We start from the raw sequence: 20,949 nt of genomic DNA on the forward strand, positions 1-20,949 counted from the left end.
ATGTTCTTCATTGTTGGCTTGATGACTAAAGGGACCAGGTTCTCATACTTTGAGTAGGAAAAAAAAAGAATCGTGCGGCGTATGCGCGGGGCCTCTGTTGCCATCGTTCTGCAGATACAAACAAACAGCTCGGCTTGCTGTGACGTCACCAGTGCGCCCTCTTTTTAACTCTCTGTTGTTGCTGCGCAACAAGAGGCGTGTCTTCCAATGATTTAAAGTAGGGAGAGCAGCCAGCCAGAGCGGTATGACACTTCTTCATTCTGCCGCACACGCCGGTGCATGGCCGCAACACTGAAAGAGAGAGGAGGGAATCCCCGGGTGTCGCCTCTCTCCTGAGCGACTCCCATTCTCACATAGCTAAACTCGACAGTCGGATGCTCGACAGTTTACGCTACAAGCAAGCATGGCTCGGACTGAAGTTTAGTAAAACGACAGGTCACGAAGAGTCAAGACTGGAGCCATATTCTCTCTCCTTACCGCCTTCATTCTTTTCGAAAATCGTACTGGAAAGAAAATAGGTTTTCATTTATGAGGTGTGTTTGTGTGAAGCTATTATTTTCCCGTTGTGTTCATAGTCGTCGGTGTCCTTGACTTCTGAAATTAACTCTGCATTGAAGAACAGACTAATAGCCTACATCAACATCGTTGACAAAGATTGACCAGCTCTTGTGCTCTTGCAGGCAACCACCCAATGATTTAGATATGGCACTGAGCGGGACGCTTTTGCCATCCATATCCACATTTGCCAGCGGTGCCGCTGTCAAGAACAAACCAGCGGGACCGGCCAATATAGTGAGTATGATCAAGCTCTGTTTGAAGGACATAATCTGAACATTTAGGACCTCAGGTTTTCCTTGAGCTCAAATAATGTTACGATTCATGCCCGATCTATGGAAACTCCATTGCTGGAGCGGTTATGTCATAGCCTATAGTTATTCTTGTAGAAACATTGCCGCACTCAACTACCGCTGTAGGGGCGTGCACCATGCACTGCTCCACTTCGTTCAGTTTGGCCTGACAATAGAAATCGGAGGGTCTTATGTCTCGACAAGGTCCTAATGGACTCTATTCTATATTGTACTGATGGACTTGTAGGCTATCCACTTGTAACTGACAGTATCAGAATATAAACATGGCCTGCAAATAGTTTTGTTGAAGCCAACATAGGCTATCACATTCGTCTTCAAATGATGACTTTAAGTCAAGTCAGATAATAATTTCTTGTTTTAATGTAGGGCTATAAACATTCCAGTAGATTGCAGTTTTGACATTGTGCCGTTAGAAGTAGCTAAGGCTACATGTACACTGATACTGAGATGGTGGTACATAAAGTCGCATAGCTGTTTTCTGCAGTGACTGTGTTTCCTGAACCGGGCTGTATTTCTCCCCTCTCTGATCAGCGCTGGAAAGAGGAGCTGTCCCACTTAAAGAGACCGAGCTGGCCAACAGGTGGGAGCCACCCTGACCAGGAAATCCCTTTCAGAATGGCTAAGATCGAGCCAGAAGACCTAGACTTGCTGGATTATGACTTCATCCTGTCAAACACTATGCTCCAGCAACAGCAGCAGCAGCAGCAGCAGCAGCAGCAGCAGCAACAGGAGGCCATGACGAGTGGTTCCAGAACTATGTCATCTTCTCCTGGATATAGTTCCTACCAGCTCCCCTCTCCTGGGGGCAATACTAGTGATCTGCTGTACATTCCAGATATCACTGATGTCTCTCCCTCTGGGGGCTTTGTGGCGGAGCTCATGAGGCCAGAACTAGACCCCGCTTATCTGCAGCCTACCCCCAGCCTCCATGGGAAGTTTGTGGTGAAAACGACGATGGATATGGGAGACTATAATCAGAATGTCAATGTCAGCAAAGCCGCTGGCGTGTCTGACTCCTCCCTGGCCTTCGTTTGCCATCGAATTAAGCAGGAGAGCCCCAGCACATGCACCATCTCACGGCCCATTGACATCCACCTGGGGGTCAGCTCTAGACATGGGGCCAGCCAACGGGCCCCTGGACTTGACTCCCATGCATTCCCTGGAGGGCACCCCTTGGCCAACAGAAGCTCTTCTGCCTCCCTCTCCCCAGACGACCACCACCCCTCCACTCAGGTCTTAGGACGACCACAGGTGCCTCTGTCCCAGGGATACCACCCCTCATCGGGCTTCTCTCCTTTTCCCCAGCCTCCATCCCTACAGTACCAAGGTCAGTTCAGTCAAAGTGCCCGTTTGCACTTAAACGTGTTTCAGAGGGCACGCTCGACTCACCTCCCTCTCTCTCCCCCCCACAGAGCTCATGTCTCCAGCTGAGTGCTTGCCTGAAGAGCCTAAGCCCAAACGTGGCCGGCGCTCCTGGCCCAGGAAAAGGATCGCCACACACACCTGTGACTATGCAGGCTGTGGCAAAACCTACACAAAAAGCTCACATCTGAAGGCACATCACAGAACACATACTGGTATGTGTCACTGTCCATTGGTCCGTTTGGAGAATCAAATATGTTTACATCCTTTTGATGGCATGACCCAAGTTGAGTTTTAAGATGCCCATACAAATCTTGATTAATACATTGAAAGTAATGGTAGCCCATTATGGATACTCATTATGGATATTCACTAACATCATAAAACACCAAGAAAGTGTCAAAGCTCTCTATCATAGTCTGTTGGGTTTTTTAAGGCAATTATTCAGATTGACTGAAAATAACAAAATGGAGTAACATATTGTTTGATCATGTAATGAGCATACGTACATCTTACAATAGCAATGGCCTCTTCCTCATCACAGTAGCGTGGCTGTGGGTAGTAAAGTAGTCTTTTGCTTCATTCGAGTGAAAATGCTTGAGGAGTGAGGAGCCCATCTGGCAGGTGTCACAAACTGCTATTTAAACACCAGGTTGATATTGATCCCTGTGCAAATAAAACGGCAAGCCCGATTGGCCTACTCTTTCAAACTCAAGAGACTGGATCTTTGTGTGTACATTGCCCTTTGTGTCTGTGTGGTCGTTAGGAGTGGTGATGAAAATGTGTTGTAATTCTCCTCTAATTGATTTGTTCTCTGGTCTTTTAGGAGAGAAGCCTTATCATTGCGACTGGGAAGGCTGTGGCTGGAAGTTTGCCCGCTCTGATGAACTCACACGGCACTATAGGAAGCATACGGGCCACCGACCCTTTCAGTGTCAGAAATGTGACCGGGCTTTCTCGCGCTCTGACCATCTCGCACTACACATGAAAAGACACTTATGAGCTCACTGGAAACCCCAAACTGAAATCACAACGAGCTCATGTGGCTCCTAAGACATGCATTGCCTTTCAGATGCTCACTGAAATTGTATGACAAGCTGTGTTGTCCACGGCTAATAGTAGCCCATTAGGGCTTGCAGATGTATTTTTATGGTGTTTTGTTGTCTTCCAATGGCTGGTTATACTTGGAGACCTTTCATGTTTTCTTCTGTTCCTGGGGATGGAACTGGAATTCAACTCTTTCACAACATTGACAAAACTTGGAGGACCAGGTGCCAAAGTATGACTGGAAATATATGAATATCAGGGATGTTGAAAAACAGACAGAATTATATATGTAAAACAGAGGCCTTCAGAGACATTCCATTTGTATTTACAAATACACACTGTTCAACCTACTGTCTAATAAATCTATTTTTATATTAATTTTGCAAGCCATTAATTTCAGGTACATTTAATGTCTATCTGTCAGAGGATGGTGCTCAGTGACTCAACAGTGTTTTAAAAGGTACCAAAGAGGAAAATAGATTTGAGACAAAATGTCAGAAGTGCCATGTAATTAATTATCTGTGCATTTCCTGGAGTTGATCTATCTTCCACATCTTGCTTTCAATCAGGTGATTATAAGGTGTCTGGATGGTGATGGCAATCTGAGCTGCACTGTGGCTGAAAAGTGCAATACTTTTGATAACGATTACATGCATATTTTTGTAAAAAAAAAAGAAAGAAAAATGAAACAAAGAATAAATAAATAATGTTACAAAAAAGAATAAAGCAATTCTGAACAAAAGTTTTGATATACGCAAATAATGTAATATAATCTTCTGTTTTGTACATTTGTGAATAATGTTTTGTAAAGGTTTTGTATTTTATGTATTCAATACTCTGTAAACAGGAATAAATAATGAGCCTTTATATATAGTATACCTTGATCTTGTGATGTTTTCTTATCAAACCACAGGAGTGTAACGACATGATGGCGTTTATCAAGTGAGGCAGAACGGAAGAAGTTTTCAAATCATTAATTTGTTAATCCTCCATGTTTTATCAAAACCACTGATGGCTACTATGCAGTGGTTTAGTGATAGAAATGTTCAGATGACGTTCTGTCCAATAGTCCTCTCCAAATAGCATTAACAGTGTTTTCTCTATTAACACCATCTGAACCACTTGTGGGACTGGAGACTGTGTTGGACTTGTCTACAGAATCTGTCATCCAATTAAACAGTGGGTGTCAGTGAACATAAAAAACACTATACTGATACATATTTGTGAAGCACTTTTTACATATTCATTCAGTATGTACAAAAGCGTATCGCTGTCACACAGAATGAGTTTCATACCCAATACAGTCACTTGTCACGAGGCATATTATCAAAATAAGAACTTCCTTGTCTTCTAATTTGTCCAGGCACCATGGCATTCTCTTTCCTGCAAGGCAAGTCAAACTACTTGCTGCCCTACAAATGTGACACGATAGTCAGGTCTGAACACCTGTTATGTGCTGTGTGATTTCAAGCTCATGCATCAGTGAGGATTTAGACCACTCGGGAGATTCACTGACCTGTTTCTGTATTTGTTATCAGTTTCCACATTCAACACACTAACTTAGTTTGTTCCTCAAATGGCTTGAATGTAATTTATGTCCTTCCAGCTTTCCATACACTGTACCCTTTTGCATCTTTTCAATTGATTATTGTTGTCAAAGGGATTTCTGATTTCTTTTTAAAACGTTGCCATATACATATCTGATCTAAATAAAAGGACTTCCAACATTTTATAGGCTATATAAATCATAAGTGGTTATCAGCGACTAATCTTCCAAACCTTTAAAACATCACATACATTGAACATATAATCTGACTCTGTGAAAATCTTTTGCGCTGATGCTACTGCTGCTTCGGGAAAACTGGCTGGGCAAACGTGTCCTGTAGTTACAGTTACAGCCACAGCATCCATTTCATGGACAATGTTGCCACCTACAGTTCACTTTACTGACAATACACAGAACATGATCTGAAACCAGCTCGGGAAATAAACCTAATAGTGTTATTAAAGGTTGCTGTTTAAAAAGCAAAACTTGTACTTTAACAGCAGCTTAATTATTTTTTTTTATTCCAAGACTGCATGTATGAGAGACTGGAAAAGATGGAAGGGGAGAGTGGGGCATTTGACACAATGATGTCTTGGGCACATATTTCATATTCATTGTATTGTCATATAATATTTAAGTGCAAAATTATTATGAATTAACTTGAGGGTGTGCACTTGTGATTATTAAGCAAAAAAAAACACATTTTAATTTTATATCCAAAACTGAACTCTAAAAGTAACCAATCATTTCTAAAACATTATGCCAAATCATGCCTGTCAGTAAAACTAATGATGGCAGACTACATCTAAGACAAAACCTTTGGTCTGCCAGCATTATTCAGTATCATTCTGACAAAACACAAATGGCCTTTCCTGAGGTGGCCTACATGCAGTAGAGACAATTTGCATATTGACATATCATATTGAATCAAAGTCTACTTTGGCCAGCTGTTTGAAAATAGTTCCATATAGACAAGACAGAGACAATTCTTCTTGTTTAGGCTCTGGGCTCTGTAAAGCGCCTTGAGACAATTGTATTGTTCTGGTTCTATATAAATACAATTGAATTGAATTGAATTATTTCAGTCTTTTTCTTTCCTAAACTCAACTTAAGACACTTTCTTCCTTTTCTGCACTGGCCTTTTCTTTCTCTGCTCTGGGATTTTAAAATTCAGCACCACTTTGCAATAAACGAAATGTCCACAGACCAAGTGATGTTCCCTACCACTCACAGCTCCAATCTAGGGGAGAAAACATTTATATTTTCATACTCAACTCCATCAGTGAGGTCCCTGCAGCTTCCCAAAGATCTTTATACGTGAGCATTGGTTGCTTAAATCCATTGAGAAAACCCTGTTAAGGGATTCACGCATTCATTTCTGGTCACCTCAATCAATTTACTACCATACTATAGCTATGATAGGTTTGTAATTAAATGTTTCTTTCCATCTTCTGCAACCACACTGTTAGCATTTGCGCAACCACACAGGCCTAACGTGAGGAAAACACATCTTAAACCTTTTCTGTATTAAGGATAAGCGTAAGAGTTTCCAAGTAAATATGGTTCCCATCCTGCCAAGCTTTGGTATTGTAAATGCACTTTTCACAAATATATGTTCATTCTACTTCCAACGGCATGTAAATATAGTCATTGTACTTTGGAGTCAGCGTTCACTTCCTCCCAACAAGGCAGCATCTACTGTACTGAAACACCAGTAATCTGGTTTACAGCCCTGCATATTGAGTTAACCCCATCTACAAATTAGAGATTTTGCTTTCAAGCTATTAACTAGAACGGGGCCGTGAACATCTTTTTTTATGGTCTCACAATAAAAATACTTAAGTCAGATTCTAGATTAATTTTGATGTTGCTCCCAGTCATTTGTCACTCCCAAATACAAATACAATGACCACAGCCCACAGCCATAAATGAATCAGGGCATTATTCATTTTATGTTGAAAAGTTTTATTTTCTCTGTAAAAATGACAAATTGTAGACAGTAACTGTCGACTGATGTAAACTATGTGAGCCATATACATGCCTTTAATGGTTTTGATGAAATCAAATGAGTGGCATTCCTAAGATGACGTGAGAATATCAGTATAACTGCAGTTGGCTGCCAGATGTGGCTGTATGCATGCACTAGTTTGATGTTTTGTAGTTTACAAAAAAAGAAGACCAGAAAACTAGTGCATGTGGTTGTTTAAAAATCTTTACTTTCATTTAAACCAGCATTTTTGAGTCATTTTGTATCCCTATACTGGTCAAACAAAGAGAGAAAGAGAAAGGAAGAGATAAATCAATCAAACAGGAACATTTATGCAGAAGCCATAACAAACTTCCCAGCTAGGCTCCACTCCACCTCTACACTTGGGAAGAACAAGCTCAGCGATCAACTCTTTAAAACCGGTCTTCAGCTTCCTTGTAATGACAGAACAAATGTGCTTGTCTGCGCTAAATAATAAAAAAGACCCAGGTAGCACACAGTTGATATCAGATGAAGCAAGTTCGTTTTTACTTATTGGTGGTGATCTGAGAAAACAGCGCAGCTCTTGAATACAGACGGAGATGACAATCCAGTGTTATCAAGCAGGTGAATTGGAGGCAAATTTATGTAACGCGTGAGGGCCCATTTTTCTCTCCAATATGATCAATTGACAAAAAAAAGGGGGGGGGGGGGGGGGGGGGTTCGGGGTTCGGGCACAGGCAATTATGTCTCCCTTTAGTCGATATCATCAAAGTTCTGTTGTAAAAGGAAGTTTGCAGCCAAGTTCTCATTCTTCTCACAAGCAAAGTATGCCTGTATAACAAGTCCTTCTGGGAATCCTAGGGCCTTTAGCTAGAAGAAAAAAAAAACACACACAAAAAAACAAACAAAAAAGACAACAGGTCACACACGGTTGCACTGCAGTCTTGAAGTTCAACATGACATAGATAAAGACATTTGGTCTCTAATATATGTTAAATATTTGAGGTATAAATCCATCTGTCTTACCCTCTCAATGGCTTCCTTCTCCTGTGGTGTAACCTGGATGTAGTTCATATGACCTCCTCCAGCTTCTGCCAGGCCGCCAGTGCCGGTGGTGACACCTACTCCGCCACCTCCACCACCTCCTCCACCACCACCACTCCCTTGCCCTGCCTCTTGGACCGGCTCATTAAGCATCTGGATGAACTGCTCCTGGTGGCTGCTGATTTGCTGGTGCAGAGGATGAGGAGGATGGCCATTAGAGGAGAAGATAGTTATAGCTGTTGTAGCTATAGAAGCTTAACAAACATCCAATGGTCCACCACATCAGTGGCCCAAAACTATGGCTGTTTCTTGCACACCACTTATATGACCCCTATGAGTAGAGTGGATACTTTATTTATCCCGAGGGAAATTTAGGACATCCAGTAGCTTAGACAACTCACAAATAGAGTGGTATGAGTGGAGTGGGTTGGGGTAGGATAGGTTAGGGGGAATCAGAAAGGGGAAAATATGACCCTAAACCATAAGTGTGCCCATCATAGCAACATGCTGATTGGCTTGACTTGTTTATAGTTCGGTCCGATGTGTTCCATTTACAGAACCAGGACTGTGTACAAACACCAAAGGGTTTTTGAGTGCAAACACTAAACAGGCAGCTTGAGGATTGTGAGGAGCAGTTTGCTGAATTTATGTATGTATTATGACATAATACATAATGTATTGGATTAGAAGCTCAGGTCTTCAAAAATGACCAATTATCTAAATCAACTGATATAAAAAAAGAAAAGAAAAATAATGTTTTCAGCTATATTGCCAAGCCCAGTTTTTAGTGTTCCTGATTGTAGAGAAGAAAAAAAAAAACCCAAATTGGCAAAAATAAGGTGTTAGCGAAACTGGTAAACTGGTGAGTTAAAATGTGGTTATCTTCTACTGGAGATAGGATAGCGTAGTGTGTCTGCTCAATTCCATTTTGCTACCAGTTATTTGTGGATAGGTTTAATTTGAGCATTGACCATTGTTGTATATATCAGTGACACACTAAAGCTACTCATGTAAAATGTCAATGTGAGACGCTATGCAGATTTATTAGTAAATAAGAGGCGGTAATTATTATTGTGAAAGTACCATGACTTGTATCGTTAGGTCTGCAGCAGCTTTGTTTTTACTAAAGTAGAATTAGCAGCAAAGCTTCAATCAACCAATTTGCCGCTTCAGAATCGGACCATCGACCAGTTCATGGTACATTTAGATTGATCCAGGGGTCTGTGTATCGAGTATGGAGTCGTATCTTTAACCTTAAACCGCTAATTCAGTTGCGGTGGTGCACCACTGTCGGATGCATATGGTGAGTGTTTGTTAGAGACCTAACTTTACTCCAGCTTATGAGACATGCTAAACTCAGACAGATAATGGGTCCACAGTCACCGTCACAGTGAGTCTTAATTAACGATTACCATCTCTGGCAGAGGATGAAAGGATGTGAAGATGTAATGAGAGCGTTCCTACCTGCAGAAGCTGGGGGTTCTCCCTGCCTATCTGTTGCAGGAGAGCTGGCAGCAGAGAAGGGTTCTGCTGGATGATCTGCCGCATCTGTTGAAACTGGGGCTGGTTCCTCAGGAACTCAAGAGGGTTGGCTGGGAGATCATGGAGCATGAGCAGGCACATGTGTTAATGAACATCCGACTAATATGCCTGACAACCTCAACTCAGTGCTCTAACTATCAAACAGGTAAGAACGTAAATGTTCATTGTCAACGGCAAATTTTCAGGATAGCTACAGGGCATCTCATCTTCCTGTTTCAAACACAAATGGAGTGACAGACTCATGAGGGCAAAATTATGCTACAAATAGTACATATCCGTGTGCCTTCAAGTTGCAAAACACATTTATGAAAAAGTTAAATTACAAAGAGAGGGTTTTGTTTTTTACTTGAGGGCAATGGATATATTTATCTAACTAGAAATAGAAATTCTATTTAATTTAGCAGTTCGCCTCCCAATCTACCCCCACTTGACTTGGTGTTGTGCCACAAGGTTCAATTCTAGGCCCAAAATTGTTGTCCCTGTTCCATACCACCAGTATGTAGCAAAGAACTGTGAGGAAGCTGGGTCTGTGTGTGTGTGTTTGTGCACATGTGTGTGTTTGTGCACATGTGTGTGTGTTTGTGCACATGTTTGTGTGTTTGTGCACATGTCTGTGCGCATGTTCGCCTCTCTCACCTCCAGATGCCGCAGGCTGTGAGGAAGCTGTGATGGTAGGGGAGGTGAGACCTACAGTGGAGACAGCTGTGGTGCCCCCCCCAGCAGGATCGACCTGCTCTGCACCAGTATGACCCTCCCCCTCAGCTGGCATGCCCTGAGATGACAAACAAGAACTTCAAGTCTGGTGTCTACCATAAGTGTGAACATGGGTTTTCATGGGTCAAAAACAACTTGGTAACTATTTTGGAAGGTTTCTTACCGTAAGCAAGTACTCCACAGCTCTGTCTGGGTTGTTGAAGCTGGCCCTTAGTGCAGCAACCACTTGCTCTCTCTCGTAGCCCATCAGCATAATCTCAGTCACCATGTTCTCATATGACTGGCCTGTCACTGAGGGGGAGAGACAGAAGGGATACTGGGTACAAGTAGAGCGAAGCCAAATGGAAACTAAAACCGTCTAGCATGATACAGTCACGTCAAACAACAAGAGCTAAGAAGAAGTCATTTAAAAAGTCATAAAATATAAGAGGTCAGTTTAAATCTTCTTTTATATGCACGGAAAGGCAATATTTTAAGAGTTCTGCAGGGTAATCGATGAAATAACTGTAACTATACACTATCCTATGACAGCCGCAAGGATGAATAAACAAAAGGAGGACTTAAAATGAACAAATGATTTTCCCCAACTCACCCAGTGCAGATGTTGCTTCTTCAAAAATATTAACATTTGCTGCAGAACTGAAATAGATAACATAGGATGGTCATAAGTTATGCTATAAGTTATAATAAGACTCATAACACAGAAAAACCAGACGTGCCTTTCTCCCTCCACACACATGCAAAGAAAAATACGTATTTATATATAAATATATATATTTACTCACAGAAATTCTCAAAATTATGATTCAATCTGACAACAAATTAACCAACTAGAATATGAATACACAACAAGGTTATTTTAAATTTAGGTGGAACAAAGTATAGAATTGAATCCAGGACCAGACGTGTACATCATATAGGAAAGGCAGCCCAAAGACAGTGAATACCGGGTAGGTGTGGAGGCAGGTGCGGCACTGGTGGGAGGCTTCTCTTCGGCAGGCTTGTCCTCCTTGGAGGCGCTCTCAGGAGGGGTCTCTGCAGCTGATGCCCCTGCACCAGAGGGTGTAGTAGGGGCCGTAGTGCTGGAGCTGCTGGTGGTTGTGGTAGCAGGGGAAGGCTGCACTGCAGCAGGAGCTGCTTTAGGCTGAAGGACAAAAGAGATCAGCAATCCCATTACATCTGAAGAAGTTTACAATGATACATTCCTAACACCACGGTACTGCTAGAGCAACCTACCCAGCCAATTATGTACAGTGCCCTTTCTGAACAACCATTCACCTTTCTCCCCCTTAGATAATGTCACAAATATGTGTGTTTGAGGGTCAATAAGGGACAACCATACAGGATATGTAAAAGCGGTGAAACCTGTTTTAAAAAGTGGTCAGGTGATTTACCTTCTCCTTAGCTACACACAGCAGTAGTACACAAGCATACATACATACACTATAAGTAAAAGTATGTGGAGACTCCTAATTAATGAGCTCTGCTGCCTCAATTAAACCCATAGCCAGGAAGGTGCAAAAAAATCTGTGCAGTCTCCACTGACAAACAAACGTTCATAGCAAAATAGGTTGTACGTAGCTCAGTGATTTCAATGTGGCACCGTTATAGGACAACATCATTCCAGTAAGTTCCACAAAGCTCTGTCCTGCTAGACTTGCCCTAGTTTACTGGGCTGCTACACAGTAGAAGTGGAAACATCTAGAAGGAACATCATCTAGGTCGTGATGTGGTAGGCAACATGGAGTAATGTCTTGCTCCTGTGCGCACAGCAAGATCTATAAAGAAACTTTACAGGCCAACACAGAGCCCTGAACTATACCCCATCAAACACCTTTGGGATGATAGGGGATGTCATCTATAAGCTGAACCGCATCACTCAACATCAGTGACTGACATCAATACTGCTGATGGGAGTAAATCCTTGCAGCCATGTTATTTACATTTACTCATTTAGCAGACGCTTTTTTAGAGACCTAGTGGAACAATAAATACTATTTTACATAAGAATTAGAAAAAAAGTGCAGGAATGTAACTGAGGTTATCTTATATATACAAAATATATACCCAACATCTTATAGACAGCTTTGCATGTAGAGGCTGTTACAGCAGCAAAGGGGGAATATTGGTTTTGAAATGAGATAATCCATAATCACATTTTGTATTATATTCAGGAGACCAAATGTTTAGCTATGTATATGAAAGCTTAAGTCTAATGGCCAGTGACGGTGTCTGACATGGGACAAACTACGCTTCTAGTTCTTTTTAATAGAGCAACGCCCACCGGCAGCGTGTGACGTGTCAACTTCAGAGCTCACGGTTCTATTTCTTGAGCGTTAAGTCCATAAAAATGGCTGGGTTTTCATTTAAGTCCACTTAATTGTACCATCTTCCAACAATTTCAACAGACTGTTATTGTGCCGTGGGTTAAAAGCGTGGGTTAGAAGCATGGCTTGTCTTTAATGTTGCAGGGACAATGGAGGAGCAGGTTTTTTTTAAATAACAAATGTCAGAAAGCATGGTTTGCGATCATTTTAAGACTTGCTTATTACCCTCTTGCCCTGCCTTCTTCAATCGCCCAGAGGAGATATATAAATGCCATAGCTTTCTAAATGTGAACACTACCAGTATCATTGTACAAGAAAACGGCTATGAACGTTTTAATCCTCATGTTCTTATAAAACAAATACAAAGGGTCAGAGAAATGGTCCAACAAAAAGTATTAATTTAAGTGGAGCTTGATAAAGACATCTCTTACCTTTGCTACCATGACAACCACAAAGTTTTTGTCATCTATTTTATATTCCTTCAGAGCTGTGTCATCGTTAAGGATTTTGCCTGTGAAGAACAAAACAATCTAATAACATTTCACCTGAGAGCAGGTGACATACTCTTTGTCATTAACCCATCTAGAGCCTGCTGCACATTTATCCAAACCAAACATGAATAGTATCAGCCCTACATGAACCTTATCAGGGTAAAGGACTTGCTGATGCAGCACAGCTTCTCTGACCAGTTTACAGCAGGATTCAGTGGGAAAATGACACAATCGCTTACAGTAGACTAAAAGCACACTCTCATACAATAAATACAAGGGGAAAAGGTGAACCAAAGAGGATCATACTGTACCTGCATATATCAACTTCTGTCCCGCAACTGGAAAACCCTCCTTTCCCTTCTCATTCTCTATTTTTTCCTTTAGGGCTTTTACCTGAGGGCAAGGTGAAAGCAGAGTGAATACACTATATCCATTACCGGTGTTACCAAAATGGTACCCTTGAATATGCTACCATGTCTAGTAACTCCATGCAATGCAGTGTTGCAATAATATATTTTTTACACAGTTTCTCACCCACAGCATGCCAATACAACACTACAACCACTTATAACGTCCCAGGAAACTACAGAACAATGGAATGTGCATTTATGAATAGCTATGATAACTGAACGAGATGTGTTGGCCCTACAGACAGGATGAAGCCAAACTGTCAAATGTGTAGCGTGCTCAGTTTTCAACAGAATGACTAGTAACAAGGTCCGTGGCGGGTCAATGGGTATAAATACAAAAATTAAAAAACAAAGCGTTAGCGCAAAAGGGATTTGTCGTATGCCTTTACACAAAACATGCGCAACATTGGATTGGATTCCCAAGAAAGAAACCTCACTTTGATAAGTCCACTTGGCTAGTCAAGTTCCTTCATAAGGTTAGCAAACTACCCTGGTCAGTTTTTCACAGGTTTTATTCCGAAAACTATCAGAATTCCATTGGCTGTGAGACAGCATTCATTCTTGCTAATATTGCCAAATGGCTCGGGAGTCGGGACATTCAACTTTCTAACGAACATGGTGATACAAAGTTCGCTACACCACCACTGTAGAACTACCTAGCTTGTTGGAGAAAAGTTACTGGCAAATATGTTGAATATCTTGTTGGATGTTATCCGACCTGATGGCAACACTTACCAGCAAGCTAACGCAACCTACTTAAACATATGCATAATATACACATATCGTTAACTTGCAAATGTAAGTTAGAAATTGGCTAGCCATCCGCCTTTCTTGGTATGGCAAAACTGCTAGCTAGTATTAGCCGACATCAGTTTACCAAAGAGACCACTTGTACGCGAGGCTAAAATATAACTACTTGTATACAGTCAGCGACTAATGATTATATTTTGTAAAAGGTATATCATGTTATATAAGAAATGAGACTCGTGTCCAAGAGGATTCTAAAACCAAGTTAATCAACATTAGCTACAGCAGGCAATTATCTTGCTATGCTAGTCAATATAAAAGCTATCGGGCTACAGGCTAGCATTACTCAGCCTGTACCCTTACACTGTTAGCCACACGTCTGAACTAGCTGGCTAAATCTTTTTCATAGAAAATCCTCAAAAGTGAAATGAAAGTGCTATGCAAGGCAATGTGGTTCCCAGGGACCAAGGCCTTGACCTCTTATATGAGTTGACAGAGGACATATTGGGAGTGTTAGACATCTACAAGGGAAACGATTCGTTAAAATGCTAACTAGCCAGCTAGCTAGCTAGCAAGCTAACTCATAGGAGAACCCCTCCACCCCCTTCCGACAAATGCATGGTTTCAAGCTCTCACCGTTTCTTCTCCGTCAATGTCGATTTTAAAGGTTTGCTGTTGGAGGGTTTTCAATGTGATCTGCATTTTGGCGAGAAGATCTAAAAGAAAGTCTTAAGACTCTTCCAACCCTCAGTTCTCTTACAAGCTCTAGGTGGGGATTCCTGGCTATTTTTGCTAGCTCATCACAGTCTGCCTGCCGCCATTACGCTTTCGCTTTTTTCAGCGCATAAACAAACCAGCCAACCAACATACCTCAAAAGCTAAGTAAGCATGCGCAAACGTGTGAGAATATTTCACGTGGTCTAGGTTATTGCCGTAACTGTGTGGCGTACTCTAGAGGCAAAATGTAACAGCGTTATTTAAATGTGACATACAGTCTACTCATATTTAAAAATGTTACGAATATGTAGACCATAGTTGTCGTTGCTCTATGCTGGCCTAAAGATTGTTGGCCCAGTGAACACTCTTGGAGCTCAATACAAAACTGAGCGAAAATCAGCTATGTATTTCAGAAGCATGTATTTCAGTATTCCAGAAGATTTTTGTGTTATTTCTTGAAATTATCCTTTATCCCGACATCAATAAATAAACTAAGTGTTAACAAAAAAAAGAAAACAAAAATCTGTAATATGTGGCAGTCACAGGGCTGTAAAAATCATGTTCAATCATTTCATTCAGCCCGAATGAAATGATTGGATGGCCTACCTGCCTGCGTGCACTTATTGCTCGTGACCGAAGTCCTCCACAAGGCTAAGCAGACATATTGCTAAAGCTAGCGAACTAGTTGCACAAGAATGGCAGAAAAAGTGCAGCAAAAATATCCAGTTCTAACTAATACCTACAACTATCAAATGGATTTTGTGGCACCTTTGGGTGGCATTATGGCATTATCACACAATGTATTGTTTAACAGTGCGCAGAAACCGTGCCATGTGCCAAGTACTTGTTTCTCACTGTGCGATGTGAATAGAACATGCCACAATGAAAAGCAAAATCATCATTTCATTGATTTGCATCATGTTGAAACACCATCCAGAAAAACAACAAGAAGGGATTACATCACACACAATTGAATGATGAAATCCTGCTGGGGGGGGGGGGGGGGGGGGGGGGGGATAAACAGTAATCCATACAGTAAACACAGTCACAGTAATCCATACACTTACATTGACTTATCCCTCATTTTAAAAACATTTATTTAGATAATTGTCCATGCCAAGAAGTTTTTGTATGGTTCATAGGACCACCGCCATCTTGAAAAACCACTAACTAAATATTTTCTGTGTTTTAGTTTATCTGCTATCACTCATCTTACCATGGACTAGCTGGCCACATCTCTTGCCAAGAAGACATAACGAAGGGCAGCAGCTCCCAACCCCCCTGTGTTAAAAAAAAATATCTTGGCTGGCTAGTTCGCATTTTAACGAATCGTTTCCCTTGTAGATGTCTAACACTTCAAAGATGTCCTCTGTCAACTCATATTAGAGGTCAAGGCCTTGTTCCCTGGGAACCACACTGCCTTGCATAGCACTTTCATTTCATTTTTGATGATTTTCTATGTTGTGGCCGCTGCAACTTCTTTCTCATGCTGCAGTGAGCGCAGTTCTGCCTCTAATATTTTCAGTCTCATTTGCTGTGTTGTTATACTAGGTAGTTGTTAGCGCTATATACTGTAGTTCATTGACTCATCATTCAGTGTGATTCGAGCCTTGTATTTACATTATTTACAGTATCTACATTTGGCATAGTTAAAAGATTATCTTATTTACATTGACTATGTACTAGTTTAAAACTAAATATTATTTCATCGTTATTTCAGTTTCACAGATTCAGTAAAAGAAGCTGTATCAATGCTATCTGTGAATGTGTGCTCAGGGACGCACGCTGGAGGACCGAATAGTGAAAAAGCAACATCACAGCGGGCTGAACACAACAGATCATACATAGGAAAACGGTTCTTCATCCGCTTCAGTCTTCGTCATGTCCCTTCCTTCACGACGATTACAAAATGGAAGAGAATACAAAGGCAGAAGCTGCGAAAGCGTGCACCACACTTGTCAAAAGAGAGACTGAAAATTTTAGGCAGAACTACGCACACTGCAGCATGAGAAAGAAGTTGCAGCGGCCACAACAGCAGCTGAACTTGTAGAGTCAATGGCAGCAGAGCTTGACTTTGATGAAAGGAGAGCTGACATTGCGGCGCTACCGCATGGGCCCACTGAAAAGCAGACCAGTGACTATGTCCACTGTCTCTCTGACACACACTACAGCCAGCTCTCTCCCCGTAAGGGCCGGCAATACTCTCCCCCTCCTGTCGGAGCAGTGCATCAGCCGTACACTGTAGAGCCGACAGGCACGCAAATGTACCCCGCCCCCCTCCTTGCAAGCCAGCTCATAGTCAGAGCCATGCTTAAAAGCAAAGCACATCAGTCATACTCTCCCCCTCCTATCAGGGCAGTGCATCGGCCGTACACTGCAGAGCATCCAGGCATGCAGCCGTATCCCTCTCCTACTGACCTGCCTGTTCATGGTCAGAATCAGTAATGCACATAGGCCACACTCTCCCCCTCCTAAACCCAGCACAACAGCCATGCGCCGCAGACCACACAGGAATGAGTGACATAGCCAGGTACTTAGTACGCTGCAAGCTTGTTAATTCAGGTCTGAGCAAGTTAGATGATCACCCTGAAAACCACAGAGACTGGAAGTCATCATTCACCAATGCCATAGAAGGGCTAAGACTGACTGCCAGTTTAGAGCTGGATCTTCTAGTTGAATGATTAGGGGCCCAAGTCTGCAGAGCTGTGTGACAGGACAAACTTAGTTAATTGAAGGTCAATCAATTACCTAAATTATGAATTCATTATTCTACCGTGCAAAGCAATACAATGGTCTTGGATGTTGTTATTGCTACTATTGTGATGACTGTGGTAGTAGGCTTCTCCTTCTTGCATTGTGATCTGTAAAGTCTCGCCTCCAATTTAAGCCTGTCACTCACCATATCTTGCTTTACATTTTTTACACATCCCTCTGTGGAATAATGAAGTCCTTTTTGAAGTTTTTCTAGACGAAATCAGGTCCTGTCTCCAAATGTTGTGTAGAGCCTCTTGGAATATAGCTAGTTAATTCAGTGGTTGCAAGGGGATCTAGTAGCGGTTCGACTAAAACATTTAGCGTCCATTCCCACGCAACACCATAACACTAAATAAATGCTTAATTTTCACTGCGAATGGGAATGAAGTAGCCTGTGTGTGTATCTGTGTGTGTGTGTGTGTGTGTGTGTGTGTGTGTGCGTAATTGCGAGGAGAGGGTATAGCATTTTTCCTTGAAATGCCCATCCCATACAACTTTTAAATGGCTAGTAGCCCTCACACCACAACTACATAGCATTTAGTGACACGATGATGTAACATTGAATAAACCGTGGTTAATACACGGGTGCAGTCAATACACTGGTTTGTTTTATAAAATTACTTAAAATGCTGTAATGCGATTTATATACTGTGAATTTTATTATTTTTATTTCTTCACAACTTGATTCATATTTGGAAACAGGTCAAAACCTTGTGTGGTGTGAAGACATTATTTTTTTTTTACTCGCCATAGCTAGTAACCCTTCCTTTCCACCTTCTATGCTGAACATCGGCTTTTAACACTGGAAAGAGATGGGTATATGTTCCATAGGGGATCTATTTTTAGATGGGACATTTCGACGACGCCATAGGAGTCATATTTTTAGGTTCCTGCAAGTAAGGAACCATGTACTGGAGGCATGGGACAGGTATGGGACAGGTATGAGTGGGGGGTTGAAGTGGGTCAGGGTTTTTTCTTATTCTAGTTCTTTTTTCTTCTTTTGCCTTTTTAAGTGTGTGTTTCAGTTTTGTTTTCTTTTATTTATCCATGTGTTGCTGTTTACTATACTGGAAATATATGGAGAAAATGTATGAACTCTCGAACTCTACCTAATGACTGTTAAATGTCTGTGGAACTAGAAACTCATCCGATGCCAATGAGGAAATAATTTAAAAGTAACACTAAGCAACAGTTTGTCACTTTTTGAAGTATGTTGTCACAGGGAACTTGTTCTGGCATCATCTTCAAATGTATATATAGATAAATACACCCATTCCCACTCGCAGCCCAAGCTATGCACTATTTAGTTACAAGATGGACCACACTACGGAAATGTATGCTGCCAACAACTCCACATTGTGCAGCAGCATATTGTTAATATATCCCTGCCTCTCATGTAGTTTTCCTAAAATACATTACACCAAGTTGTTTTGTGGTATAGGGCCCAAGATGTAAACTCTAAAAATGGCAATTTAATTTGTTTTATAAACCAGCAACTGGGGAACTACTGAACTAACCTCACTCAGGAGTTAGCTGAACCCAGCCAAACTCTTTCAACCCAGCAACATGTGTTACCATAAATACATAATGCTGGTTCCTAATGACAATAAGGCTTGGTTAGTTTTACACCATAATTGGGCCACCTTGTTATTAGGCGAGTTGGCAACTGAAGCTTAAACTGACACTGAAACACAATGTAACTTTAAATGCTTGCATCTCCTTGCAAAGGCATAACATTAAACTGGGAAAAGGCAGCAGATGCACAAGGTTGGGGAGCTTCTTCCCTCCCTTCTCGTGTCACATTTAATCATACTATTTGAATCAGATATTTAAGCTAATCGGAAAACATTCAGAACACAGAAGAGCTGAAAGAATAGGTGCAGTAATCAGTTAGTACCAGATGAGGTCACTGCCCTGGATTCCACTGTGGATGCATGAGCACCTCGTCTCATCTGACATTCCCTCAGTGTTGCTAAGACAGAGCTCCACAGCATGGCTGATCAGTGGTCCCATGGGGTCACATGTCTTCAGGCGGCTCCTGTGAAGTGATGAGCCTCTGTGATTACTCGTGATCCAGCACGTCTTCCAGATATTTTTAAAGATGATGTTAGACCTGTGAAATCATCACTTAAAAGGAAAAGTAAGAACAGAGACAGTGAAACCAGAACTGAGCCTTTGATTAAAAGAAGAAATCACTGACCAGTAAAATTGGGAAATGGGATGATATATAAAGAAGCCCTTCTAACAACATTTTGACGGAAACATTACAGTAAAATACACTACTAAAATATATACCACCATACTATGGACACATTCAATTTTTTTTTAAGAACTGTTTGTTCTGACCTGTTAAAAACAGGAAATTTGTGCATCTGTAGCATAATATGTTGGTTATTTAAGAGTCTAGTTCTAAACAAATGCCAAGACTAAGCCAATTTACAATTTGACTACAATTGTTTGTGGAAACACATTTGTATGCAAATGTTTGGGCAACCCTGTTGTTGTTTTGTTGATTGTTGTGAAGTGAAAAGAAGTCAGGTATTTAACATCAGTTCTACCAACAGTATGTCTAGCAGGCTACAAAAGCTTGGGCACCCTGCTAAGTCCCTATAAGTCAAACCCCTTTGCAATCTATTAGTAGTAAGTCTCCACCCAGTCTTACTTTCAGGTTACCTCAAGTTCTGATATACTTTTAGGCTGTCTAGCATGCACATGTTTAAGTGCCATTCCAAAGGCTACCGAGGCTACTGCTGCTTACATTTGTGGAAGTAGTATATTTTGAGGTATTTGTGGAAGTAGTATATTTTGAGGTATGCTGTGGATCAATGTCCTGTTGTAGAAGCAAATGTCTTTTAGCTTTTAACAAACAGAACTTTCTGATGTGTAGTGGAATGCATTCTCCTATCTATATGTTTCCTGTGCCACTGCCAGTTCATCTCAGAGCAGAATAGAATCCATCAGCATGCTTAACAGTTGTCAAAGGTTTCTTTTCATAAAAAGCTACAATTTGAAGTTAATCAGTTCACAACACTTAGTTATTTCCCAATGGTTTATCTAGGCTAGAAATTGCTTCGCATTTATCAGACACGGACTTTTGTGGTCGCGGGTAATATGTCCCTCTGATGACCCTGTCGTGTTTGTGTAAGCAATAATGCACAGTGTAGTTACTTTGAAAGTGTGGGCATCTTTGAATGGATGTAAAAGTAATAATATTTTAGGTCAAAAGTCTACAAAATACGACAGTCAATCAAATATATTCCAGGGCTCAGAGAAAGGTTGTGTAAGAAAATATCTCGTCACAGTTAATCACAGCTCACAGTCATATGAGTCTTGCGGTTCTGCCCCGCAGACAAGTTGTTTTATCTGAAAGTTTCCTTGGTCTTCCAGATCTTGTCTTGATTTCCACAGTT

General features: G+C 41.3%; 2 protein-coding genes across 2 annotated transcripts; one reads left to right on the forward strand and one right to left on the reverse strand.

The window, feature by feature from the left end:
- Positions 1-204: 204 nt before the first annotated feature.
- Positions 205-3,960, forward strand: klf4 (Kruppel-like factor 4). The gene is made up of 5 exons (XM_012833747.3): positions 205-533; positions 681-792; positions 1,401-2,196; positions 2,282-2,446; positions 3,058-3,960. The coding sequence occupies exons 1-5, from the start codon at positions 529-531 to the stop codon at positions 3,231-3,233; spliced, it is 1,254 nt and encodes a 417-aa protein (XP_012689201.1). The 5' UTR covers positions 205-528; the 3' UTR covers positions 3,234-3,960.
- A 3,058-nt stretch (positions 3,961-7,018) lies between these two features.
- Positions 7,019-14,949, reverse strand: rad23b (RAD23 homolog B, nucleotide excision repair protein). Its single transcript, XM_012833717.3, has 10 exons — positions 14,705-14,949; positions 13,223-13,304; positions 12,852-12,931; positions 11,041-11,237; positions 10,686-10,732; positions 10,257-10,384; positions 10,016-10,151; positions 9,302-9,429; positions 7,820-8,023; positions 7,019-7,663 (listed from the first exon to the last, which is right to left on the reverse strand). The coding sequence occupies exons 1-10, from the start codon at positions 14,768-14,770 to the stop codon at positions 7,547-7,549; spliced, it is 1,185 nt and encodes a 394-aa protein (XP_012689171.2). The 5' UTR covers positions 14,771-14,949; the 3' UTR covers positions 7,019-7,546.
- Between the last annotated feature and the right edge of the window lie 6,000 nt (positions 14,950-20,949).

Source organism: Clupea harengus, chromosome 12, assembly GCF_900700415.2.
Source record: "Clupea harengus chromosome 12, Ch_v2.0.2, whole genome shotgun sequence".
Lineage (NCBI taxonomy): Eukaryota > Metazoa > Chordata > Actinopteri > Clupeiformes > Clupeidae > Clupea > Clupea harengus.

Bases quoted from the DNA above. Each gene is read 5' to 3' on its own strand.
- klf4 (XM_012833747.3), top strand. The intron at 2,197-2,281 runs GTCAGTTCAGTC...TCCCCCCCACAG, and splicing joins TCCATCCCTACAGTACCAAG to AGCTCATGTCTCCAGCTGAG. The intron at 2,447-3,057 runs GTATGTGTCACT...CTGGTCTTTTAG, and splicing joins ACATCACAGAACACATACTG to GAGAGAAGCCTTATCATTGC.
- rad23b (XM_012833717.3), bottom strand. From the start codon at position 14,770: ATGCAGATCACATTGAAAACCCTCCAACAGCAAACCTTTAAAATCGAC. The intron at 12,932-13,222 runs GTACAGTATGAT...TGTTCTTCACAG, and splicing joins ACAGAAGTTGATATATGCAG to GCAAAATCCTTAACGATGAC. The intron at 9,430-10,015 runs GTGAGAGAGGCG...ATGATCTCCCAG, and splicing joins ACAGCCTGCGGCATCTGGAG to CCAACCCTCTTGAGTTCCTG.